The following is a 27704-nucleotide window of genomic DNA, read 5'->3' on the forward strand; positions in this document are numbered from 1 at the left end:
TTGTTTTCCCCCGCTCGGCATAGATAGACAGTGCGAGAGACACTTTAAGCTTCACACACAGTCAAATAGCGTAAAGAGAATTTCGGATGAGGTGAGATGATTTTTGCGGCGGAAATGCATCGTTAGGAGTGTCCGAGCCTGTACAAATTGCAGAGTGATAAAGAATCGACGAGAAAAAAATTCCCCAAACATCAGAAGTGTTCTAGGTGCAGCGCAAAAATAGAAACGGAGCTATTTTTATTCGCCCTGTTGCCCGTTCACGCCGATTTGGATTGAGCGTTTATACTGTACGTCGCGCGCAAGTTCTTCATTCTGAGAACTCGTGAGCTAATTATTTACTGGTTTTATTTGGTTTGGTCTTGGTGAAGTGAATGACTGGGGGATGGTGGTAGTAGTAGTAGTAGAGGAGAGGGAGGAGGGTCTTGGTGCTATTTGATCGGTGCGCTTTTGAAGATCACAAAGCCCATCCAGAGCCTGCAAGGACAAGCTGGACGAGTCCCGCTGGCTCCCGGAATTGTTTTGCGTGGTTCGGATAACACAAACACATGGGGATCTTCTGGGTTGATGGACCGGGCTGCACACGTGCTGTCTAATCTCCACTGGATTTAATAGCGTGAAACACTATATTGGAATATAACGCGGAGCTGAGAGCATCTTAGTCTACATGCTCGTTTGGGGAAATTTCAGGTATGTTTTCTGGTTTCCCTTCTATCACTCTTGTATGGAAATGTGATGTCACACTGTTAATTCATAACTACTGGTGTCCGTTTGATTGAGGTGACTGATAGTATGTAGGAAATTAATGAAGAAGAAAAAAAAGAAGCGTGGAACTGTCACATCGTCTTCTAAATGTGCAAAAAAGGTGCAAAACAATGTTTTATATATTGCCTGTATTTTATTTATTTTGTCTGTATCAGATTAAAAAAAAAATCTAAAAATACAAGGTTTATACAAATAGGCTATATGGAAATGCTGTAGAATAATCAAAAACAAAGCTGGAATCTGATTTACGTAGGCTATTCCATATCCCAATAGTATAGTTTGTGTATTTTAATGTTATAAACGAGACAGATGGGACAGATTAAATCAATTCGTTTGATTTATTCGGCATAATGCACATCTGTCTGTCCCATAATGGTGAGCAATTAAAGTAGGTACTGGCGTAAAAAGATTTAGTGCCATAAATTCATTGAATTAACCTTTGCCTTCCATGCAAGAAGTTGCATGTCGTTAAAACTGATACGGTCTTTTATGCGTGCAACAATATTGCTAATAGATATCAGTTGCCTAATAATGATTATATTCATGTTTTAAACAATTTAAAGGGTTGTAGAGTCCGTCCGGAGAGGGAGGGAGTTTGTGTTGTTGGTTTTGAAGCCTGCGGTCATGCATTAACAGAATCAATTTCCCAGCAGAGCCCATTACCGACCCAACACTCCTGCGCCTCTCACGGCTCTCTGTTGTCTTTATGCATTTACTGCCAACTCAAGAGATTCGCCACGGATCCAGCGTGAATGCATTGATTCGCATGGCCCGTACAAAGAAAGCGTTTAGGTCCGGTTTTCCTCCCTCCGCTCTGAAGCGCAAGGAGAGAAATTGTTGAAAGACTTTCGCGCTGTGATAAACATACACATGCAGCAAAGCGGAATGAGGTTGGTTATTGATTGACAGCCCACATATAGCCCAGACTTTTGAGGCATTTGGCTCTTTTTAGCACTGTCACTTATTGTTCGTTGTACTGTAAATGAGGAATGTTACTTGTGTCAGAATATTGAGTCCATCAGAAGCAGGGGAGAACGACGAGTGTTATATTTGTGCCCAAATTTACGCCATATTGAATGTGTAATGCATTTCCGTAGGCTAACAGTTTTTTTTCCCGCTTTGCTACTCAAACTTTGATATGATAATCCCATATGAATCAACTATCCATGAACAGTGTAAACTGGTGTTAAGTACAAAGGTTTTAAAACTTATAGAAACATTGACAACTCTTTACATTTTGTTCATGGATACATAATCTTGTATGTGTATTGCTGACAAATTTACTTCTTCCAAAAACTACAACACCCACACCCCATTTTAGTTATGCAAATGCATAAAACAGAAGATAACAAAGCTAAAAACATCAAGCATTAGATGGGTTTCCATCCAACTATTTTTATGCACATTTTGATATTGCGCATTTGAAATCCTTAATGGAAAGGCTTGATATGCGAATAAACGTTCTAAATTCTCAATGTAATGCACTTCGATGAGGTGAATTTTCTAGAGTTTTGCAGTAGCTAAAATGTGCATTAAGATGATGGAAACAGTTTATTAGTAAAATGACGACAACAATGTTTTTTTTTTTTTTTATCCCCCTTTCTCCCAATTTGGATGCCCAATTCCCACTACTTTGTAGGTCCTCGTGGTGGCGTGGTTACTCACCTCAATCCGGGTGGTGGTGGACAAGTCTCTGTTGTCTCCGCGTCTGAGACCGCCAATCCACACATCTTATCATGTGGCTTGTTGTGCATGACACCGCGGAGACTCGCAGCATGTGGAGGCTCATGCTTCTCTCCGCGACCCATGCACAACTTAACACGTGCCCCATTGAGAGCGAGAACCACTAATCGCGACCACAAGGAGGTTACCCCATGTGAATCCGGGCCAATATGGTTGCTTAGGAGACCTGGATGGAGTCACTCACAACACCCCGGAGTCAGCGCCAATACTCGCTGAGCTACCTAGGCCCCACAATGATGTGATTTGACCATTCATGCATGTGTTATGAGTGTGCGATAGCTTGATGTGACTAGCCCACCGAAAGTTCCAACCTTGGCTCACAATTCTTTGAACATAGTACTTGTCATTCGGAAGTGTTTAACACACAGCTGGTCGATAAAGTGGGTCCTCACAATCCGCCAGAACAGTTTTGAGAGCGGTCGCTCCCAGGTATGCAGAGACTGGCGGTGTGTGGGCATTGCAGCTATTTCAGCTAACGTTATATCAAATATTACACTTATTCTGTGGTGTCTCGTGGATGCATTTAATAAAATGAGATACTTCAATCTCGCAAATAAAACTGTCCCCAAAGCAGGTAGAAGTCATACAGCTGCTCCATCATGACGAAGCGGCTCCCTCGTGATAAATGTTTTTACGGAGTGGATGGAAAAGTGCAACAATTCGTATTTTCTCAAGTCTAATTTTTAGAAATGCGCTTAAAATACGAAACGTTTTGGATGGAAACCCAGCAACTGTGTGTTTTACAATTATGGCAAACCTATACACTGGCCCAATTTTGTGGGTCCTTTTTTTACGAATCCATTATTCATTGATATTATCGCAAGTAAACGAATAAACCACAAATGTTACTTTCTTATATGTGATGTAACCCCTGTAGTTAATTTCTAATCCGTCAAACTGATGATGTTACTTCTCACCCTGTTAAAACACTCCTGCATTTCTCTTAATGCATGTTTTTGTTCATTTGTGTTTCATGGACATGTGTCACTGAATTATGAGTTTAAAGTCATCATTCAGTGATCTGGTGACTATCTCTGTGAAATATTATAAACACAGACCGCAACAGTCTGTGCCGCCACCCCTCACATCTTCTCCTCTTTATCTCTGTTGAACCTGTCAACCTTCTTTCAGAGAGAGCCTGATAACATCAACCTCTTCTTAAACTTCACTGTGAAGCAGCTTCAGTAGTTTAGTTTAGTTAGTGTTTGTAGGTGTACGAATAAAGCCAGTTGCAACAGCTGGCCACATTGTGCCCACTAAGCCCATGGCAGTGCTTCTGTCTTCTGTTCAGCCTCGGTCAGGCTTGAGTAACTGATTTAACCTTTAAAGCATGGAGGTCTCTGCAGTGCTCCGGACTGCATGGACCCTGATTCTGTCTATTGTTCCCTTCACACACACCTGCAAGAAAGGGATTTGGGAGAGTGGGGGCGGGGAGTTGAGTTGCACAGGTGGGGTGGTAATTTGGAGCAACAAGTTGTGACTTCTCAGCTGTATTCCTGCTGTAAACAACTTTATGATTTCAATCCTCTGGTGTGGGAGAGTTGTAATCTCAGCGTTAGTCTCTGCTCAGACTCAAACCGCACAAATTGGAATTAGTAGTTAACCAATTTATTTATATTTTTAATGGCAAATGCTTATATAGAGAGCGCATGGTGACTGATACAATATAATGGCTGATATACATATATCATTTCACCATAAAGAGTCAACAGAAAATTATGTTGCATTGACATCGCTGACTGCATGAAAAAATTAACATACAGCAAAATGTGTAGCTTATTTCACAAAATGAATCACTCTATTGGTGCAGTTATTTTGAATGAATCAGTTTAAAAGATCGAATAAGACTGAATCGCTCACATGAGCCATGGACTGAATCAATTCACTTCCTCACTGAAATGGCTTTGATGACTCACTTGCTCACCGAACCACAGGTTATTACTGTATGTGCGACATGAAATATGTCGAGAGCCGTTACTATGGAGTCTACTTTTTTGAATACTATTAAATATGTGTGTCTTGTGAATGTATTTGTTATTTGTTAAAGGAGATGTTTTAAAAAGTATCGTTTTGACTTTGCAAGTTGTTAGGCCCAATTTCGTGGATGGAGCAGCCAATTATACTTTGGCAAAGTTATTGGCTGATCAAAATGGCCAAATATCATCCAAATATCAAAACTGCTGAGAAATCCATATTAGTCCATTTTTAAGATCATAACCAGGCCAATACAGAATCTGCACACACAGATTTCCGACAAATTTCTGGAAGATTTCAAACAAATTTTTCACCGATTAAGGTAGTTGAGACCACATGTCAAACAGTTGAGAAATCAATATTTAGCCATTTTCAAGATCATAACCAGGCCCATACGAATACGTGCAGATTTAATAAAATTGTACACATCTTCTACCAATTGTATATTTATTAATTAAATCCTTTCGCTAAGTTATTAGTGCTTACAGCAGCCACTAAGATAGTACTCTCAACTTAGTTGAAAAAAGTGTTTAAATACATTCCACAAATTGTCCATCCCCCAAAAAATTAAACACAGAAAATGTCGAAAAGGTCCACAGATTCCGTTTGGGACTGATCATAAATCATCTATCATTTTACAGCTTTTATTCTCTCACTCATTCACCCGCTTTCTTGGTATCAGGCCTCAGGCAGATCTGCAGGCTTTGTGTTAAACTGCAGTGAACTTGCGGATTGAAATACAGTACAACCTAACAGTTATGTGACATAATTCTCCCCTGCATCGGGATGCATAAAACTAACCGAGCAGATCTCGTCATTGAACAAGTCCACGGGCAGTGTTTATTTCCTAACATTAACTAAAACCACAGCAAGTCCCTCAACGTCATGATCAGCTTTCTTCTTTTGGCCCTTATTGTCACATTTCCTGCAGCTGGACTCCCAAGTGCTTGCGGGTGGGTGCAGGGTGGATCTGCTCCTGCAGGCAATCTGACTGGAACAACCTGCCAATTCAAGCAGCTTGCCAATATTCCAGCCTCTCTCTAACTCCAGCCCGGGAAACGCAGCCAAAAACATCAGCCAGTGCGTGATTGCGAGGCTGTTATGAGAGTAGCTGGGAGCAGCTAAACACTAACATGTTGCGTGACTAGCCGCTCTCTCTCCTTGCAGGGCCTGTCCGGACTCATACACCGGAGGGCAAGAATGGAAAACCAAACCCAAGGCATTCAATAGAAAACATGTTGCGCTCGCCGTATATTGAAAAGTAATTCAAGACGGCTGACCTTTGTATGTCCTTTGTTTCTGTTTTGCATTAGGTTTCTCTCTGCTCTCGTTGCCCAATCCTGGCCTTTTTTTCTGGATGCCGCAATTATTGTGGTACTGTAGCGTGTGTGTAGCTCCCTGTGGTGTTTCTGTTAATTATGAATAAAGCTTGAGAGGAATTTCTGTCAGTGACAATGAAATTATTCCAGGGTGTTGGAAATATCCCTCTTTATTTCTTGGATAATATTGAGGCGGAGGACATGATATGGCTCTGTGAAGCTGTGATTAGACTCTCAGTGCCGTATTAAACCGGGGCTCCTGTTGTACACACTGCTTAATCCATACTGTGTTTCCCGGCTCCTCCGATAAAGCCATTCTGCTGATGTGTGCAGTCATGCATGGATCAAGGATGCTCTTTTGAAAATAAATTCATTTGGAAGTGTATTATGATCGGCATATTTTGGACCCTTTCTCTTCCATGAAGTGTCCAAACATAAAAGCTTTTAATATCTCAAGCGCACAAGGAAATAGACAACCTTGTGTCACCTATTCTCTCCTCTCCTGTTCTCTTCTTATTGTGACTACGTTTACATGGACCCCAGAAAGTTGCATATTGCAAGAAAGGGGCTTTCCCGTTTAAATACACTGTATAAGCAGCGTACTCTTTACTGCCGAATACTTTCGCGTGGTAAGTAAGCAGCTTTCTTCACAGCAATGTAATTTCCCCACAACGCTTGTGTAAATAACAAACATGGCATCCGAGCAAGACTTCGCTATTTTATTCTCATTGCTTCGCTTTATTTTAAGATATTCCAGAGTTGCTTGTTTCCTTAACTTTACATCATAACCTACAGCGGAATTGCTCTGCAATAGTGGGGTTTTCCTCTTAAGTCAAACTCCGGGACAAGCGCATATACACAAATGTGAGGATGGTCGATATTTTACATTGGTGTTTATAAATGCGTAAAGTTTATTGTGTTTGTGCTTTTCCCACTTTACTCCCAGAAATGTTTAATTCTTTCCACTGTGTCGACTTGTTGCTGAACTCTATCCTTTGACATTTATTATCCTGTCTGTTCATGTCATGCACATGTGCACTCCTTAAAAAACTGTAACACCGCTGCTTAAATGTTTACATGACCACATTAAGCACATTCTCTTGAAGAAACCCAGGTGTGTTACACCGCTTTCTATGAATCCCTTAAGCATCATAAGCTAAACAACTTTTCAGAATGGCACTTTCTGCAAAAACATTGGCATAAACCATTTTCTTAAGTACTTGTATACGTGGTCAATGTCGTCTCGTCTTATTATTATCTCTTTTTGCCTCTTTTTCACCTGGTCTATTCTCTTTTTACATCTCGTCTCTTCTACTCTTCTCTACTTGTCTCATCCAGCCTATCTTTTTATCTTGTCTCACCTTCTCATTGTGTCTTATCTCGTCTTGTCTGTTTTAGTCTCATTTCTTCTGTTCTAGTCTTATCTCATCTTGTCTCGGCTTCTCTCCTCGTTTGTTCGATTCCCCCTTTCTCATCTCACGTTGTCTCTCGTCTGGTCTTGTCTGTTCTCATTTTGCCTCTTCTTGTCTTATCTCATCTAGTCTCTCATTCTTTTCTCATCTGTTCCATTGTCTTATTTTCTCGTCTAGTCTCTCTTTTTATCTTGCCTCACCTCACCTGCTTCTTTCCTCATAGCATCTTATTCCGTCTTGCCTGTTGTTTTCTCATGTCTTCTATTGTTGTTTTATCTAATCTCATCTCTTCTCGTCTTTTCTGTTCTCCTCGTCTAATCTCATGTTGTCTCTCTGCTTGTCCTGTCTATTCTAGTCTCATTTTGTCTCTACTTCTCTTATCTCATTTCGACTTTACTTTTCTCATCTTTTACATTCTCCTCTTTTCTCATTTCATCTCTTCTACTCTTATCTCCTTGTCGAATTATTCTCCTTCTGGTCTTGTCTCACCTTATCTCTCCTCTTGTTTTCTAATCTTTTCTGATTTACCTTTGTCTCATTTAGTCTCACCATATCACTTTCTTGTCTTGTCTCATCTCATCTCTCTTGATGTGTTTCAAATGTTGTAGTCTCAATTTGTCTCTTTGTGTCTTATCATGTCTTTTCTCCTGTTTGATATATTCTTATTTTCTCATCTCCTCGTATTGTCTCCTCTATTCTAGTCTCTTCTGGTCTTATCTAACTTGTCTCTCCTCATGTTGTCTGTTCTCTTCCCCTTTTTCCATCTCATCTGTTCTACTCTTGCCTCTGTTTGTCTCATCTTCTCGTCATGTCACCTCTATTCTTTTCTCATATCTTCTCTTCCTGTCTCTTCACATTTGCTCTATTCTCATCTTGTCTCTCCATCTCATCTCGACTGTTCTACTCTACTCTCATCTCATTTATTCTTTTCTCCTTTTGTCTTCTCTCATCTACACTCTTTTCATTAGATTGCTTGAGAAAGAGCCACCACTGTTGATCACATCATGGTAAAGCAGGACAGCCCAGGTTTCCTTGCAGACAAATTGTATAATGGGGTCTATGGAAGCAGCAGCAGAGCATCTCGCTTGGTCTCAGGACTGTGGACATTTCAGTTGGAGAACTTCCTCAAGCCACTTCCCATTAAACTAATCAACTGAGAACTGATCAATGCAGCATATGCATTTTACAGTGTGGGAGCAGGTGTGCCAAGCCGCTAATTGCATAAATGTCAATACTGTATTTGTGCAAGCTGTGGTGAGAAAGCATTCAGGAAGTGTTTCAGGTCTGTCTCTCTCTCTCTGCCAAGATGTTTGTTGTCTCCATGTAAATTGTTTATATCCGTTCAGGCTTTGCTGGCATGAATAATTTGTATCTTTATAAATATTTGACTTTACATAGCTCATTAATACGCACAGATGATTGTCTCTCCAGGACACGGCCCCAACCATAGCACGCAGACCTCTGGAAAATATTTCCCTCTGTTATACTTTCAGACTTCCTGTTTTCCAGGCACAGCAAACACAGTCGAACTCAATTACTCAACCCAAACACACATTTAAAGACCCCATGAAATGGCATGACGGGCGCAGGTTTCTTTCTCTGTTGACATATTTCCTGTCGAAACAGGAAGTAGGGGCTGGACACATCAAAGGGTTTGACCCACCTGATTTTAATTAGTGAATAGGCTTAATGTTACGTCACTGCCATGAACCATGATTTGCTTCTTGTTACTGTTTTTTAGAACTAGCTAGCCTTAAGGGGAGGGTCATCCAAAATTTATATAGCATTTAATTGGACAAAATATGTTTACCCCCATGTGGACAAGATGATGTCATTAATATTTAAGGTCAGTTTTCCTAAAAGAGAAAGGCTGTACATTTTTAATGGTTATATCTGTTAAACTTTTGGGAGCACACTAGCATATAGATTAGCCTTAAAGCTAACACACATGGATTTAAAGCCAACAATCAAAAATTGTTATTTCAGTTTTGATTTGATATCTTATTTTGATAAGCCCATTTTAGTAGCTCAAAAAAACATACTTATATGTGCTAAAGGTTCATTTTGTCAACGTTTAAGAGCACACAGCGTGTAGATTAGCCTACTTTTCCCAAACAGAAAAGTAAAACACTACTGTAATGGATAACTTTACTTGTATACTAGCTTTATAATTGGTTAAAGCATTAAAGACATAAGAAAACTGGGTTTTGATATGGTCAGATTAATATATTTAGGAAATTTGAAGAAAAATAAGAGGTTATTTTCAAATGTCTATTATTATATTATTACTATTATTACTGGGCCCTCTTGAACACCAAGCATAAAACCAGTAAAGTCAATCTCAACTTTTCATAAGAGTTAATGACACATAGATTGCATCCATGAATACAGTGCAAACATATGAAAGTGTATAATGGTGGGTATGCCAGCAGCTCAATGTGTGTTTCCGCCTTCCTGGATTCACAAGCGCTCGATCTCTATCCCCTCTGTCTGTTTTTTGACCTTCCAGTCAGGGACAGATTTTCAATCATGGGTATTGGCTGCCAAATGCACACACACACTGAATGATCGGTTGAGAGTGAACCTGTATATAAACACTGAACTCCCGACAGAGGTCCTGCACGAGGAATTAGTTATAAAAGTGCCTGAAATATATGTTGATGTCCGTATGTGTGTGTTTCAGGTAACATCTACATCAGTGCAGTACAGGAGGTGTATGTCCTCTGTGCCAGCGATGGGGTGGAGAGAACTGTCGATTGACCTGCTGCTACTGCTGCTGCTGGCAGGTACCCACCTGGAGGCTGTGAGCTTTCCTGAGGACAACATCCCGCTGGACATCGTGGACACAAACTGTAAGAGCCAGCAGACATGTACAATTGATTATCAGTTCATAAACACTTTTCGCCCTGTCCCTTACACAATGCTATCTTATGACATCTAAACACTTTTCTATAGTGTATGACTTGTAAAGCGTTACATTTTAATGTTTTGTATTCCATATTCAACTAATTAACATGCAGTTGCCATAGGCGATCAATACCAACATCGATCTCTGCTGACACCAAAACTGAATAATGGTGCATCTGATTGTTCTGCAGATGCTCGGCAGTACCCGGTGTTCAGAGGACGTCCCTCCGGCAACGAATCTCAGCACAGACTGGACTTTCAGCTCATGACACAGATACATGATACGTTGTTCATTGCGGGCAGGTAAGTCAGCACTGAAGTGTGTGCAGTGTGGTTAGGGTAGGATTTAGGAGAATTGTGCAGGTGTTAGTGTAGTCTAAACTGTTTTTCTCTCTTGCAGGGACCAGGTTTATTTAGTGAGTCTGAGAGAGTCTTACAGGAACGAGATTATCCCGTACAGGGTGAGTTAACACAAATCACTTTATGACTAAAGCACTCTGTAGAATGACATGTCGTAACCAGGTGTGATGCAATAAAGCATCAAGCGATACATCCTATCTCTTTCATGTTAATGAGTGTTTCTGCCCTAACTAGCCACAAACATGGCAACAGTTGCTAGGTGGCTCCGTCCACAGCAAATTCTCATTAGTCCAAAATATCGCTCAACATAGCTTTATGTTTAATATCATATGTATTTTGATTGGCTGTGATATTTGTAGTTTTCAATAGCATTACCAATTTTAGTGTGGACACTCATATGGCAAAAAATAAACAAATAAATAAGAAGTTTACACACTAAGTGAACTGTGCCTTTAAGCTTGGAAAATTCCAGAAAATTATGTCAAGCCTTTAGGCAATTAACCAATTAGCTTCTGGTCGGATAATTGGAGTCATTTGGAGAGGAACCTGTGGATCTACAGTATTTTAAGACCCACCTTTAAACTTTAAAGTGCATCTTTGCTTGACATCATGGGAAAATCAAAAGATATCAGCCAAGACCTTATCCTTGGGAGCAGTTTACAAATGCCTGAAGGTACCACATACATATGTACAAACAATAGTACACAAGTATAAACTAGGGATGGCAATTTGGTAATTTTGTCTACTCGAGTATTCCGACTAATTGAGGGGCAATGACATGTACATAACTGTATATATAATAATATGCCTGATAAACGTCTTTGGCTGCTGCATTGTGTTTTGTCGTTCCATCATCTATTCATTATTATAGGCTGCTATAAAATAATCTGTTACAAGATGTACAAAATATTGCATAATCAAAATATAATGCATCATATTTTGTCATTATGTGAAGATTCGCTAAACTCTGAAAGAATGTGCTCGACCCGCGTCTGTCTGTTCTTCCTTCAGGTTACCGTAGTAATCTTAGTAAGCTCGCACCAGTTTTTTTAGTGACTGTCTGAACCGTACATTTTCAAATAGAAGTCGGCTTAACAGGAGATACCACCCACCCCCTCGTGTACCGTTCCAGCCTTCATAGGTGCTCGCTAACAGCACTTGCCCCTACAGTCTGTTGAGGCTAAATGGGGGATCTTTGTGTGTCTCCCCAAATGTTCGCTCCTGGGTGAAAGCCACGATGCTCTGTATTGTTGTTGCTGTGATTATTCATGAAGCGTTCCGTTCAAATCAGAGTCAAAATTTCCAACTTTCAACTGGGGAACATGTAACGGAATGACACTTTATGTCGCACTTCTAACTTGGAAACTTGGAAATCTTCATCTCCCATTTGGTCGAGATGCAGGTTTGTGTTATGTCAAGCCATAATTTCGGCACCCAGGGCCAAAATTACACCCAAAACCGCCATAAAAAAGACAGACTACAGTTTGCAAGTGCACATGGGACAAAGATCTTACTTTTTGGATGAAATAAAAATATAACTTTTTGGACATAATGACCATTGTTATGTTTGGATGAAAAAGAGTGAGGCCTGCAAGCCGTAGAACACCATCCCAACCATGAAGCGGGTGGGTTGCAGCATCATGTTGTGGGGGTGCTTTGCTGCTGGAGGGATTGGTGCACTTCACAAAATAGATGACATCATGAAGAAGGAAAATTATGTGGATACATTGAAGCAAAATATCAAGACATCAGACATTTTTAAAGCTTGGTCACAAATGGGTCTTCCAAATGGACAATGACCCCAAAGTACCTCCTGGCAAAATGGCTTAAGGACAACAAAGTCAATGTATTGTAGTGGCCATCACAAAGCCCTAACCTCAGTCTGATAGAGGAGTTGTGGGCAGAACTGAAAAAGCATGTGCAATCAAGCCTACAAACCTGACTCAGTTACACCAGTTCTGTCTGAAGGAATGGGCCAACATTTCAGCAACTTATTGAGAGAAGCTTGTGAAAAGCTACCCAAAAAGTTAGACCCAAGTCAAAAATGTAAAGGCAATGATACCAAATATTAACAAAGTGTATATAAACTTCTGAACCACTGGGAATGTGATGAAAGAAATAAAAGCTGAAATAAATCATTCTCTCTACTGTTATTCGGACATTTCACATTCTTATAATAAAGTAGTGATCCTAACTGACCTAAGACAGGGAATGATTTCTACGATGAAATGTCAGGAATTGTGAAAAACTTAGTTTAAATGTATTTGACTAAGGTGTATGTAAAATACTGACTTCAACTGTACATATACAGTATATATATATATATATATATATTTTTTTCTCTTAATACATTATATATTAGCTATAAATTTTTCATATATATGTTTTTGCAATTTTTTTTTTTATATATTTCAAAATACATCAAACGACATCTCAAAAGATATATTGTTTTTAAATATAATAGAATTTTTAATCATATGATTTTTACTCGTCCTTGAAAATATATCAAGTCGTGCCTAAATGTTGATGTTAATGTTTAAGGGTTTGTGGGAGAGAAACTGTCTAACAGTGATTTTGTGATGCCACAGAAGCTGACGTGGCGGTCGGGACAGGCGGACAGAGAGACGTGCGCCATGAAGGGAAAACATAGAGTGAGTCCATCACCTTTTCAACATAAATCTACTGTCACTGTTTACAGTACTGAAGCATCCATAAATCTCACTGTACGTGTTCCTCACAGGACGAGTGCCATAACTTCATTAAAGTCCTGGTTCCGAGAAATGACGATCTGGTGTTCATCTGTGGAACAAATGGTTTTAACCCCATGTGCCGCTACTACAGGGTTAGTCACCCTGTTTATAAGTGCTACGTGTTGGTCTCTCTGTCTGTCTCCATTGTTTTGCTCTTAATAAGTGACTGGTTAATGTGAATCGGAGCAGTTTTACAATGCATTAAAGATAAAGACTCAATGTCTCTTTTGTTTCTCTCTCTATAACTGTATTTTATTTAGTTGGACAACCTGGAGTTTGATGGGGAAGAAATCAGCGGGTTGGCCCGTTGCCCGTTTGACGCCAAGCAGACGAACGTTGCCCTGTTTGCAGGTATGAGAGTTCAGAGTGCTTTTTCGTTTTGCTCTTGTTGTGATTGGACCCTTCGTATGCAATTCGTTTCGCTTTTTCGTTTCGTTCTTGGTGTGAATAGGACTTTAGTGTTCGTGTACGTGTGCTGAAATGCAAATACGCATGTTACATGAGTTACATGAGTGTGTTTTAAGTTCATATTTGCATTTGTGTTATAGATGGTAAGCTGTACTCTGCTACTGTGGCAGACTTCCTGGCCAGCGATGCCGTCATCTATCGTAGCATGGGGGACGGCTCTGCACTCCGCACCATCAAATACGACTCCAAGTTGTTAAAAGGTACAACAGCACTTGCTTATTTGCTTTGCGTACATAGCGGTAGGGATGGCAGCATCCCTTCTAAATGTTCTAGCACAGTTGGAGTATTTTTATATCACTTTAATATCATTAGTCATTTTAGCTGGAAATTCAGTCGAAAAATATTTGATCATATAGTAATGCCTTTTTTTTTATAATTGAAAGTTACATCTAAGGATACATCTCATTTCATAATGTTATTCTTTTTTATGTGGAAGGCTTAAAACAGTAAAACTAATATCATACATTGGATAGTTAAATAGCCATTATATCCAACCAAAACCTATTTACACTGGAAGCACTCCTCTGTGGCTAGGATTGGAGCGAAGGCTTTAAATCACATGACAGATATATCACGGCATAAACAGGATAGCAGAATTTCTTACGTCCATAATATATACTGTCATGCTAGCATTGCTAAACCCACTGAACCCAGTAGACATCTGAACTATAACCCCTAGTTATGTTTTATGGAAGCACTGGGTTGATGTGAGAGAGTATAAAATGGTGGGTGTTGATGTGAAATCCCGCTCCCCGTAGCACAATCTAGGTCAACAGTCAGCCCACTCTACTCAGCCAACAAAAAAGCATCAAAAAGTAACTTGGGGTCAGCTCTGGTGATACTAATGCTTTCGTTTCCTCTCTTTCTCAGAGCCACATTTCCTCCACGCTGTGGATTACGGGGATTACGTGTACTTTTTCTTCAGAGAAATTGCAGCAGAACATAACAACCTGGGGAAGGTACGACTCACACCATAGCATAACACAACACAACAAAATAGAGAGGGGAAGTTAACATCACAAAAACACTTCTTACAAAAACGTATTATGGAAGTACCATGGCACATTGATGGTGTCAGACTGTAATACCTGGTACTGATATACAGTGGCCACAAGAAGTGTTTGGAAGTGTCCTTCCTACATAGGCAGCTGTCTTCTATGGTAGCATCCTTGCTGAAATGAAGCCTCATAAGAGACCGATTTGGAATGCCTGCATCATTCAAATAGCGCTCCTCATACACGGGAAATTCGACTCGCAACTGATTTCAATACAGGTGACGCAAGAGAAATTACGCAATCCTGTAATGAGCCTAAATACGCATGGCACACACACATTTTGGATAAAATAAATGTTTTTTTTATCAATACTTTTCAATATTAAATGGATTATAAGTATTCCAATACTCTGGGAGTATTGGTGGCATAGTGGTCTAAAGCACATAAGTGTTAATCAGAAGGTCGCTGGTTCGATCCCACAGCCACCACCATTGTGTCCTTGAGCAATGCACTTAACTCCAGGATCCTCCGGGGGGATTGTCCCTGTAACAAGGGCTCTGTAAGTCGCTTTGGATAAAAGCATCTGCCAAATGCATAAATTTAATGTAAATGAAAATATTATATTTATAAGAAAGTATATTTATAATCTAAATTTCTCTCGCTTTGTCCACCATCTTGGATTTATGTTTCCACCGAGCACATCACTGTGCATTCTGGGATCCAAATGCTTTTTGTCTTGATTTTGACTGAATATCTAATAATTGCTTAAAACCCAACAAACTTATTTTTGTGGAATATTTTTTTAATAAATAAAATTAAGTGTTCATGTACTTTAAGGGGGGTGAAAGTCAAAAGAAAACCTTTTTATTTAATATTTTTATTAACATGGGACCATGTCCAAAAAGCATGGCGGTATGTACTTTTTGTGAATGTCTCAGCACATAAAGCCCAAAGTATACTTCAGTCAGACGCAAACACTGAGCATCCTCCTATAGAACGTGTGAAGAAAATCTCACTACCAGTAAGCTTGAGCACTTCAGGAGATTCCTCCTCCTGGCCAAATTACTCCATTGGCTCTTATCTACCATGGCCTCCTAGTAATCCCCATCCTAGAATTGGCTACATCACTGTAGTACTCTACTCTTCATCAATAGCTGGTGTGTGGTGAGTGTACTGGCGCTCTATGGCTAATGTTGCATCATCTAGGTGGATGCTGCACACTGATGGTGGTTTTGGAGAGTCTTCCTATACTATGTAAAGCGCTTTGTGTGCCTAGAAAAGTGCTATCTGAAGCACTTGAGTCTGAAGGAATATAACAACAACTTTATGGGTCTAAATACTTGAAGAGAAATCTGTATCTCATAGCAGTCGTAGCGCACATGTGCCAACCGCCTGTGTATCACACAGTAATATGGAGTATACATGGACAGGTTCACGTTTGACTGTAAGAAGATGCTGAGCATTTGCCTCAAAGTCGAAGTATACCTTGGACTTAACGCAGCAAGCCGGTGCTGCTTCTCCTTTAAGACTTGATCATAAACGACTACTGTTATTATTGTCTCTCTGCTCTTAACTGACCTGCTCTCTCCTCTTGCTTTCTCACTGCTCACCGCTACTGGCCATTGATCAGTAGTGGTTGTTGTAGAGGCGGTCAAATGCAAATATCTACCACAGTGTGATGTCACAATGTGGAGGAAGTAGAAAACAAGTCGTTTTGGCAGCTTGGTTTCAACAAATGCTCTTTTTGCAGTGAGGAAGAAGTTTTGAGTTCTGAAACTTAAAGTATATTTGTGTAGTACAATGACCTCTCACATGTAAAAAGATCAAGGAAAATTGTATTCCTCATATCATGACCCCTTTAAGGCTTTCAGATTTGATCTCATATATGCTAAAATGTGGCTGTGATTTGTATGTAAATGTAGTATTCATAGGCTTTTATTTTGAGATGCACAAATCATCCATTGCCTCGGGATTTGCTTTAAATTGGCCCATATAATGACTTTTTCCCTAACATCAGGCTAATACATATTTAACTTTAGTTAATATTGCAGTCAACCCTGCATTGAGAGAAGGTTTTACAGTAGTGAATTATTAAACTGGTTACAGTACACTAATTCAAGCCCTCTAGCACACTGCAGCTTTGTTCAATCTGAGAGAAAGAGTGTATCTTACGTATATTTAGATTCATCTGGACTGCTGGGGAAGAGATCTATTATTTAGATAGTGACGCTGAGTTTTCTCTATATTTTTCTCTCTCTGCAGGCAGTTTACTCCAGAGTTGCTCGGATCTGTAAAAATGACATGGGAGGGTCCCAGCGGGTGCTGGAAAAACACTGGACATCTTTTGTTAAGGCGCGCCTGAACTGCTCTGTTCCTGGAGAATCGTTTTTCTACTTTGACGTTCTTCAAGCCATTACTGACATCATCAACATTAACGGGGTGCCTTCTGTGGTGGGAGTTTTCACCACCCAGTTGAACAGGTAAAGTTTTGCAACCCGTTTCCCCAGATCTATTCTGAATAGTTGGTTTGAGCTGAAAAAAACATCTCAAACCAGCCTAATTGGTTTTAGCTGGTTTAAAGTGGCATATCTGGTCTCTTAGTCTGGCCAAGGTAGTTAAATCTGGTCTAGCTGGTGTTCAGATGGACTAGCTGGTCTCCCAGTCTGGCCAAGCTGGTTTAATCTGGTCTAACTCGTCTTTAATTGGGGCCAAGGTGGATTAGTTGGTCTCCCAGTTAGGCCAAGCTGGTTTAATCTGATCTAGCTAGTCTCCTATTATGACCAAGTATTCTGAATAAGCTGGTTTTAAGATGGTCTAGGTGGTCTTAAGCTAGTCTCCCAATGTGGCCAAAACTCTTTACCTTGTACTCGTAATCTAATCCTAATATGGACAAGCTATTTTAGCTAGTCTAGCTGGCTAAACCAGTTCAATCTGGTCTAGCTGGTCTCCTAGTGTGGCCGAGATGATCTTCAGCTTGTTCAGCCGAAAAGTGCCAGAGCTCCTCTAAGACTCTGCAAACAGACCAACAAAACAGCCTTTTCCAGTTTTAAAATGTACTATTAGCATGGTGAAAACAATGAATGGGGCTAACTCTGCTTTTTCTGGTATATTCAGTATTCCAGGATCTGCAGTGTGTGCTTTCTCGATGGCAGACATTGAGAAAGTGTTCCGAGGCCGCTTCAAAGAGCAAAAGACGGCAGATTCCGTGTGGACACCATTTCCCGAGGAGAAGCTGCCCAAGCCCAGGTTGGTGCATGGCACTAGAGCATGACAGGCTAATCATTCTCAGATTAATAATTAACAAGTGATAATTGGACATGCTGCATATTTAACCTGTGTGTGCAGTGGCCATATGGAGGCTGGTATAGATTTACAGGCATGTGGCCCATGGCTTTTTGCCCTCCACTCCTCAAATGGAACTGAATGTGTGTGTATGTGTGCGTACGTGTGTTCAGACCCGGCTGCTGTGCGGGACACGTCTCAGCGGAGTCTTACAAAAACTCCATTGAGTTTCCAGATGAGACCCTACAGTTCATCAAGTCCCACCCACTCATGGACGCCTCTGTCCCCTCCGTCGGAGATGAACCGTGGTTCACCAAAACAAGAGTCAGGTACGAACACCAGGCAAAGTGCCATTATTCTTAAAGAATTTAGAAGCTGAATACACCATCAATATTAGTGATTTTTAATATTATTATTATTTATTGGTATCAGCTGATATTTGAATATTTCATTGCAGATGCTTGTGTCCGCTTATTCAGGATAAGTTAATACTTTGCTGTACTCCAGCACTTACTTTAAAGGGTTAAATCTATCACTATCCCTTTAAGCAATATCCATAGAAATATGCTTGAAAAGTGCTTTCTCTTTAAGGATTCAAAAGGAATTCACTTCTAACATATAGCACTATCAATTGTAGTTTTTAGTGAGTTCATCTATTTAAAGAAAGTGGATTAGTGGCCATAATATGAACATATTTAGTGGCTTATCAGAATCACCCATAATTTAATTATTGGTGCGTCCCTATGTTCAGTTCAATGTGGCAATGTATATAAGAATGGATTTATGTACAATTTACAGCTAAATTTGTTGTAGCAGTTATTAGTTTCCATGAATTTGGCATGTGGACTTTGTCCCAGAATGACAGTTACAATATGGACATGATGATTCTGTTTAATAAGTATTGTAGAAAACATTGATCAACGATTATAACATTTCCAATAGATAGATAGAGTTAGTGATGGTTTTACATTATAAACCAGAAACAAATGGCACACCCTAATTTAATTGCTCCTGGTCTTGATGGATGTGTCGGGTTTCCACATGTTTTGTCCTGTATCTGATCAAGTTAAGCTGCTGTAATTCAGTAGACAAAACTCTTTGTAACAGAAATGCGGCCCCATTCTCTGTTTTTCTTCCTATTTGTAGGTACAGACTAACAGCACTTGCAGTGGACAACACAGCAGGACCTCATAAGAATTACACAGTGGTCTTCATCGGCTCCGAGGCTGGCATCGTGCTGAAAGTTCTGGCAAAGACGTCTCTGCTGTCTTTGAATGACAGCATTTTACTTGAAGAGATAGATGTCTTCAACCAAGCCAAGTATGATCTCATCCCGTAATTATCTCACTTTCGATCTTCACTCTCATTCTCGACGTCTTTAAATAGTTGGAAACTTATTTGCAGACATCAGAGTCATTTCATGAAGCAATCTTTGCCATTTACTTACAATTCAGTCACAATTTGATGTGATTTTGCGACCTGAATGAAAGTTTTGGATCCTTTGAGATGAGATTGCATCTGTTGAATGTGAAAGCCTTTCACTTTCTCTCTATTTAACCTGCAGCGTGCGCTTTTTTCGTCCTCTTTCTTTAGAACTGCTGAAGAAAGCATTGACTGAAAGATAGATCTGATAACATGTGATTATCTATTCTTCACCGCCTCCCTCGCTCTGTTCTGCTTCCTCCAGGTGTTTATCCGGCAACGAGGATGATCGGCGAATTCTGTCCTTCCACCTGGATAAAGACACGCACACCCTCTATGTGGCATTTTCCAGCTGTGTGGTCAGAATACCTCTCAGCCGCTGCGAACGGCACAGTTCATGTCAAAAGTGAGTGCTGAACTTCATACCAAACCACTCTTTACATGCCAACAAATCATTTTCATAATCAGTGTTTTGTATTGTTTTCCAGTAAAATCTCTAAGCATCCTAAAAGAAGATCACTTGCATCAGATCTTAAGACATATTTTGAGTGACTATTACAAGATTAGAAATAGTCTTATTATCTTACACAATTTTGCCTCTTAAGTTAATTTAGCTTGTTTTGAGGGTGCTTGGATATTTTATTGGAAAACAAGACAAAGTTTTTTGCCATGTCATTCTGTCCACGAACCCGTTGTTTCTCAGTAATGATGCTCAAAGTGAACACCAGCTCTTCTGATGGTTTGTTTGGTATGTTAATGTGTTGTTTTGCTTCCTGTTGCAGGTCTTGCATTGCTTCTAGAGACCCATACTGTGGGTGGATGTCGGAGGGAGCCTGCGAGCGCATTCCCGCAGATGTCCAGTAAGTAATTTGCAAACATACTCCGATTTATTCTTTCCCTAACATGGAAAAGTCCATTACATAGCTAAAATCGGTTACGATTGCTGTTTCCGGTTGACTGTAGATATGTAACAGGTATGAACTTACATTCACCACATTGTCTCTTCCTCTTTTGTAGAACCAGTTATGAACAAGATGTTGAATACGGCAACACCGCACACCTTGGCGATTGTCATGGTGAGCTCATTGAAATGTGCCCCTTTACAGAAACAGCATTAGCTAGCAGTTCTGACATCAGTAATCCCCTCACACTCTCAGCTGAGAAATTAACATGCATAACACAAACATTAAACTAATACCATGTCTCTTGACAATTAAACACACAAGCATATACATACTGCGTAGGTCTGAACATTGCAGAAACACAACTGTAAGATAAATAGTTCTCTCACACACACACACACACACACACACACACAAAACAGTTATTATTTATTCACCATGTTTTTCTAAATTTATATGCTGTATAGAATTTTTACACAGCTTTTTCCCATATAATGGCTGTTCATAGTGACCCTGCATGACCCCATCAAATATGGCAGGTTTGATGTCAGTGATATTTAGTCTCAAGACTTTTAATGTACAGTAATTGATGTCTAGCCATATGTTCAGATTGTCAGTGATTGTCTTTTCCACACAAAATCGTATGTCTTAAGAATTCTTCAGAATATAGCACAAATCTTATGGACTACTTTTCTTTTTTTATCGTTTTTGGAGCTCGAAAGGCATAGTCACTATGAACTGTTGTTATATGAAAAAGATCTGTGTAAACATTATTTGTGTCTTTAATTGTGTTTAACAGCGTATTAGTTTGGAAAAACATGCTGTAGAGCAAATACAACATTTTCTATTTTTGGGTAAACAATTCCTTGATACATCTTTAACCAGAGGAAAACAAACACTATTTTATACATATTTTTTATCTTAATAAACACAACTTTAGGTTTTATTTTTATATAATTTCAAATATAATTTTTTATTATTTTATGCTGATTTCCTTTTCCTTTAATTCCTTTAGAATTTTTGGCCACTACATCAGCGCCAGATTTCAAATCACATGGCGACCCAACCTCTGGTTAGTTTCCTATACTGCACTGATTTCCTTCCTTGAGTTCAGCATTCTCCAAATCTCCCTCACTTCCTTTTTCAACTGCTGCCACCTATCTTTGTTCCTGTGCTCTTCATAACACCATCATCATCATTTTAATAATTAGGAAAGGCACCTGATCTCCTACACCAGCTTGCCTATTATTTCATCCATTCTTTCTTTCTCGCATGGAACATGCTGCTACCGCTTTATCATCTCCCTTGACTGTTTTGTCGTCTCCTGATTCTATTAGAGATAGTCTTCATCCTTTCCCCCCTCTTGGGATAAAATTTTGCTTACCTGAGACTCTGTACTCCCCCGTTACAACCTGTAATGGTCCAAAACATCTGAGTCCAAATCTTCTTGTTGAATTAATCGTTCAAACTGACTTGCGTCAGTCCTATCAAAATGCACTAACCCCGATCGTTACTCTGCACCCATCATGGGCTCCCGTTCTTAACTGTTTGTTTGTCGCTACAGACATGGAGTTGCCGTCCTCGTCAGTCACTGTGTCCGCGACTACTGAACTCATACAATCACACCAAACCATCCCCACACAGAGTCCCCAACTCTTTGGCTCGCGGACATTTGTACTCCACGATGATCCAGCCACATCACATTCTGTTGAGCCTTTCCCAGGTGTGCTGGAGGGTAAGGCCTTGACTGAGCACTCAGTGCTGCTGCATGAAAATCTGGGTAATAGCTGCTATTAGCACTGCTAATTATCTGAGAGCGTGTGTACATCTCTGCTAGCAGCCCATTCTTCAACAGAATTGCATGATATGCAATTCTGCAGGCAGTCACACTCCATTAGCAAAGAAGAGATACCAATTCTAGAGAAATGAATGTGCGCTTGGAAACCTCATTCAGGTCAGCACAATGCCTTGTGTTTATAAATCGTAATGAGATGATACAAGCAGCTATACTCAGATTCTATCAGCGTATAAATATTTTTCTTATTTTCCATACTCTTTTTCATACATTTATGTGATTTATGATTTGTTCTCCACCTTTATTTTATGTATATTTTGGTTAAATTAATTTCCTATGAGATCTTTTGTTCAACCTTTCTGAATTGCATTAGTGACATCTTCTGATATTGACCTTTCTTTCATCTTTGTCTTTCTTTGCCCATTCTTTTGGGTTTTAGGACATATTCCAAAGGCCTTGCCACTAAGCAACACTTTTAAGCACCTCTCGAGCAACATTACTAACCGACTAGCTCTTTCAAATATCTGCGGACACTAACAAAACATACCTTTGTTACTAGCCAAAAACAGCGGGCGTAATTCTCTTTGGGAAAATCTCATGTAAAACACAACATGCTAACTCACCTAATACTGCAAACCATATGCAATAAAATGTTCCCCCACTAATTTTCCTCCTGTACCAATACAATCGCAGGTCAATGTAGATTATTGCTAATTAGCTATTCATCGTTTTTCAGAGAAATTGCAATTTCTTTAAAAAGCTTGTAAAATACTGCAAATAACTTGTTCGCTTTTTTATCACTGTAAATTGTACCTTTGGGGGAAAGGACATCTTGAGAGGCAGTTCTTGAGTGACCAACTGTGCAAGTGCATGTTACCATTTCCTTTGGGTTGTGTGTTTTGCAGGTGTGTGGGAAATTCAAGCAGGTGAATCTAACCAGATGGTACACATGAACATCCTCATCACCTGTGTGTTTGCCGCATTCCTGCTGGGTGCATTTATTGCAGGCATGGTTGTCTACTGCTATAAGGATGCCTTCCAACGCCCTCCACACAAGATCCAAAAAGATGCAGAGGCCGCTCAGTCTTGCACAGATTCCACAGGTAGCTTTTCCAAGCTCAATGGTCTGTTTGACAGTCCTGTCAAAGCGTACCAACCCAATATGGATTCCCCCAAACTCTACACCAACCTGCTAAGCAGTGGGAGGGAGGTCCCAACCACTGGAGACACCAAGACAATGCTCCTGATTGGGCAACCACCAGAACTAGCAGCACTTCCTACCCCCGAGTCCACACCCGTGTTGCAACAGAAAGGCCTTCACCCAATAAAGAACCAATTGGAGAGAGCTCATGGAAAGCTTAGCAGCTCCCGAAAACATGGGACACCCAAAAGCCCTCAATACCTTCCCTCCAGTCCACCTCCTCATTCCACCATCAGCAACCCCCAGATCCCCAGTGCTGTGGTACTGCCCAATGCCACGCATGAGAACAGAGCCACCTTCACTACCCCTGAAGGACCTCAAGCTGTGAAAAAGATCCACATTAGTGATCAACATGGTTTCAAGTTGGGCCATAAAGACCAACGGCGCACTGTAGATGCCAGGAACACACTTAACGACCTCTTGAAGCACCTGAATGAGAGCAACCCTAATGGGATTATGGTGGAGGTGCCCAAGACCCGCCAGCACCTCATGTTAGAACCCATTGTAAGCCCAACAGAGGTCCCACCCAAAGTCCCAAGTCGAGAAGCCTCCTTGTACTCTCCCTCTTCCTCTTTACCCAGGAATAGCCCAACGAAGAGACTGGATGTGCCGACTACACCAACGTCTCCTACAGGTCATATGGGAACTCTGGAGAGACAGCGGTATCACCGTAGCTCTTCTCAGCGACACTCTATATCTTCACCACCCAAAGGGCTGCATTCACCCAGTGGGGCCATTGTGTCCCGACAGCCCAGCTTGAACAGAGGTGGGTACATGCCGCCAACCCCTTCCCCACCCACCAGACTAGACTCTCACGGGGTGCCGATGGCTATGACGCCCTCCATATCCCGGCAGAATAGCTACAGTGGTCAAGGATCTTTACCCCGAACCTCGATCAAACGGACAGCATCATTAAAGCCCGATATGCCCCCCAAACCCAACGGCTTTGCGCCACAAACTGCACAAATGAGAGCAGTGAACAAGTATAGTTACTGAGATACTCAGCAGGATTTTACTCCATGAACGGACATTGGGAGTAAAAGAATTTGGCCTGAACAGATATGTTGTGCCAGTCTCTGTTTCCTTTGAAAGGAAAATAATCGGAGGCCAGCGCTTCTGCTTCGGGTAGTTCTGCTATTCCTCAAAGACATTATCTTTGTTAAGCTCAGTTTGAGCAACATGTGACATTTTGATCTTCGAGGTGGCAGGGTCACCTAAGGTCACAGCTGATGTGCAGCATAAAGAAGCTGCATAGATGCTGCAGCATTCATGGAGTGAATGCTCCCCTTGCACTGTTCTCCCAGTCAATGTGAGGTGTGGAAACACAGGAGACATGGCTGTATCTGTCAGACTCTTTGGGAAATATGATATTTGTGCCTGGATATCTCTCTAAAAGACAGAGTAAAATAAATGTATTGCGTGTCTGTGTTTGATTAGTCTCTGGGCTAACCAGTATGCATTTAATTGTCCTTGTTTGTTCTGTAAACTGAGAACAAGCTAGAGTCATTGCTGTTATAAACCTAAACCCCATTTAAGGTGCATTAACATCAGATGTGTTTGGATTCAGAAGTCCAGATATTAATTAAGTAATTTCTGTGTGCAAAAGAAATGTCCAAGGCACCTACCTGGACAACTGATTTTAAAACTCACAAGGGAAAAGTGCCCTCAACATGTGTGCTGCTAAGTGTAGATGATAATGACGTTTAATGGACTCCAGTGTGATGTTCCATGCAGCAATTTGCCGTGTCAGGCTGAGTCAAGCTTTTAAACCAACAGGCTCAGCACAGGATCATGTATTTCGGTAAAACATACAATGTTCTATTTGATTACTCTTAGATCTAGGAAATTACAGCAAGTCATCTTATCTCATAAAGTTGTCTTATAGCTATGGCATAAGGCAGATTATTGATCAACCTCTCTCCTTTCCCACATGCCAAACATTGCTGTTGGGTCAGTGAAGTCAAAAGTCTCGCTAAATTGTTTTATCCTTTGAATTATTGAAAATATATTGCGGTTCACACCATTTCATAGAGATTGCTTCTTATGTCTTTGGCAACCCTGTTGAAAAGACCATCTTATACCAGCTGGAAGTTGGTTGTGTCTGGTCTTAGCTGGTTTAAGTCTTGCCAAGCATATTTTCAGTTGGTTTAGATGGTCTCCCACCATGGCCAAGCTGGTGTCCCAGCCTAACCAGCTGGCAAGTGCCCAAAACCCCTCTAAAACATTAAAACCAGACCAGCCTAACTAATGGAAATGGCCAATTTAATCCAGAAAACCACCGTAGGCTGGTTTAAGATACAAGTGTTTCATATATATAAAATAAAAAAAGAACGTCAAACAGCACATTCCCCCCTGTAAACCATCCTCAGAACGGGTGGTCTGTGGAGACATATTCTGTGGCGACCCAATCTCAGTTATACACACAAGGCTCAAGGCTAAAGAGACCGCTTCACTCTGATAGTCCACATACTTAAAGAATAGAGGCCTCAATTCCATACTAAGAATAAATGTGCAATCACTGCAGTACCAGTGTGTCCTGCAGAGTGATGCCAGTGATAACTTTATTGTATACAACTATTTAAGTGTGGATATTTTCAAGGCAAGTTTACCTGGATCAGTGTATTTGTGTGCCTTATTGAAATCACAAGCATTTGTTTTGGTTTTGGACATTATCAAACAAATTGTTTTTGTATGGATTTAACCAAATATCCAATATTGGGAGAGAGCAAATGTAACATTTTATGAATGGAGAATTAAGAATGCTCCCCAAATGCTCATCCTCCTGATTTCTGTGGTGGTTACAGCTCTGGATGGGGAGATCAAGATATGTCAAGATAAACGCTGTTCATTTACAGAAGTGAGTTCCAGAGGTAAAATGAATGGAAACAAAGATTATTATAATTACTCCTCTGCATTGCCGTTTATTCTTAAGTTTGTTTGGGAAGTGATCATTTGCTATGATGCCATGTAATGAATGTATTATGATTCTAAAATGACTACAAGCTGGATTTCAGCTCACATTATTCCTCAACATTTCATGGGGGTCAAATTGTTATTAAAGGGGTTAATCTATGATTAGAGATTTGCAGTTTGTTTTTTATTACTTGAGGGAATTTCAGTATATGGAGAAGATGGAACTTGTCTGTTCAAGCCCAAAGTTTCATGTTTGTTTACATGTTCTGATTGTATTTGAGCAGCTGATTGACAACTGATATGTCATCGCCTGGTAAAGATCAGTTTTATTAAAGGAGAGAGAGTTGATCCTGTGCTCTGATTCAAATTGTCCTGTGTTGAGCTGCCTTGTATATTGCAATATGAATCTGCAATCTGACTTAACGCCTTTACCGTTAAGTCAATACTCTGCGCAAAGAAACCAGACTGGTCTACCTTTTATTTTTATTACTGTGCAAACATTGGCAGGTGGAATACAGCTTTTTTCCCAGAACATTTTAATGTGTAGATATTGTAAAGCTGTACTGTGAAAGTGTAAATAATTACATTCATTGTTTAAGAATATTTTTGTTGACTTTTTTAACTCGGCATGTATAGTTGAATTAAAATATTGCTGCACAGATAATATGATTTTGTTTTATTTTTACCGGATCTTATTTTGTAACACATTGTTCTCTGGCTAAAGGGCTAATACTCCTAAATATTATAATGTCATCATCATTAACTTGCCCTCATGACCATTGATCCCAGTAATGTTTTATTTCTTCCTCTAAATGCAAAAGGACATTTTAGACAAAATGTCTGAGCTTCTGTTGTCTGATCTTCTTTCGCTCTGCCGTGATTGGTCATGTGACACCAAAGAACCTTTGGTGTTTGGCATCAAACCTGCTGTGAATCATCTAAGAAGTCATATTTGAATTGAATACACGAATTAATGAGATTTGACATCTCCAGTGAAGAGGAAGATTATGATTTAATAACAGCAGCATGGACATTCTGACATCTCATTTTGTGTTTCATAGAAGAAGGAAAAAAATATTTGGATTTGAAACGACATTAGGATGAGTAAATAATGCAAAAGTTTCATTTTTTTCTGTGAACTAATCATTTAAACATGAAACTAAGTTTGAATTCAAATTTTCTGTAATGCATATAATTAGTCAATGATATTTGAAAGCCGGAAGGAGAATTCTGAGTTTACTGACAGGCCACTCTGCATTCAGAGCCTGTGAGCTGAATTTTTAATTTTTTTTGTCTTCACTGATGAGAGACATGCTTTATTTTTAGACCCTTGTTTTGAAATCTCGGTGGAGAGTGAGCCAGTCCACATCTCACAGGGAAAGCCTCCAAAGTCATTTGTAAGCTGAGCGCTCAACATCTGGTCCACTGGCTTAGAACACAGCCACACACACACACATGCTCTAAAACACAGCCTGATAGCATCAGGTATCTGAGATTGT

At 40.1% G+C, this 27704-nt stretch overlaps 1 protein-coding gene across 5 annotated transcripts; it reads left to right on the plus strand.

Annotated features, from left to right (window-relative positions):
- Nucleotides 1-27074, plus strand: LOC127622844 (semaphorin-6D-like). Of its 5 annotated transcripts, none has more exons than XM_052096948.1 (19): nt 1-687; nt 9894-10062; nt 10309-10420; nt 10518-10578; nt 13066-13128; nt 13218-13319; nt 13488-13578; nt 13776-13895; nt 14566-14654; nt 16953-17170; nt 17805-17936; nt 18146-18301; nt 19119-19292; nt 19660-19800; nt 20177-20254; nt 20412-20470; nt 21312-21368; nt 21861-22031; nt 22997-27074. In XM_052096948.1, the coding sequence occupies exons 2-19, from the start codon at nt 9927-9929 to the stop codon at nt 24286-24288; spliced, it is 3252 nt and encodes a 1083-aa protein (XP_051952908.1). In that variant the 5' UTR covers nt 1-687; nt 9894-9926; the 3' UTR covers nt 24289-27074. The 5 variants fall into 5 exon arrangements, with proteins under 5 accessions (XP_051952908.1, XP_051952911.1, XP_051952912.1 ...); XM_052096951.1 differs by having other exon boundaries at nt 21861-22019; XM_052096949.1 differs by lacking the exon at nt 1-687 and adding an exon at nt 8420-8492.
- Nucleotides 27075-27704: the final 630 nt, after the last annotated feature.

The sequence above is a fragment of the Xyrauchen texanus genome, chromosome 29 (genome assembly GCF_025860055.1).
Source record: "Xyrauchen texanus isolate HMW12.3.18 chromosome 29, RBS_HiC_50CHRs, whole genome shotgun sequence".
In the NCBI taxonomy this organism is placed as follows: domain Eukaryota; kingdom Metazoa; phylum Chordata; class Actinopteri; order Cypriniformes; family Catostomidae; genus Xyrauchen; species Xyrauchen texanus.

Excerpts from the sequence above, each read along its gene's own strand:
- LOC127622844 (XM_052096948.1), top strand. The coding sequence starts at position 9,927 with ATGTCCTCTGTGCCAGCGATGGGGTGGAGAGAACTGTCGATTGACCTG. Across the intron at positions 10,421-10,517 it reads ACGTTGTTCATTGCGGGCAG|GGACCAGGTTTATTTAGTGA; the intron begins GTAAGTCAGCAC and ends TCTCTCTTGCAG. Across the intron at positions 17,937-18,145 it reads GAGAAGCTGCCCAAGCCCAG|ACCCGGCTGCTGTGCGGGAC; the intron begins GTTGGTGCATGG and ends ACGTGTGTTCAG.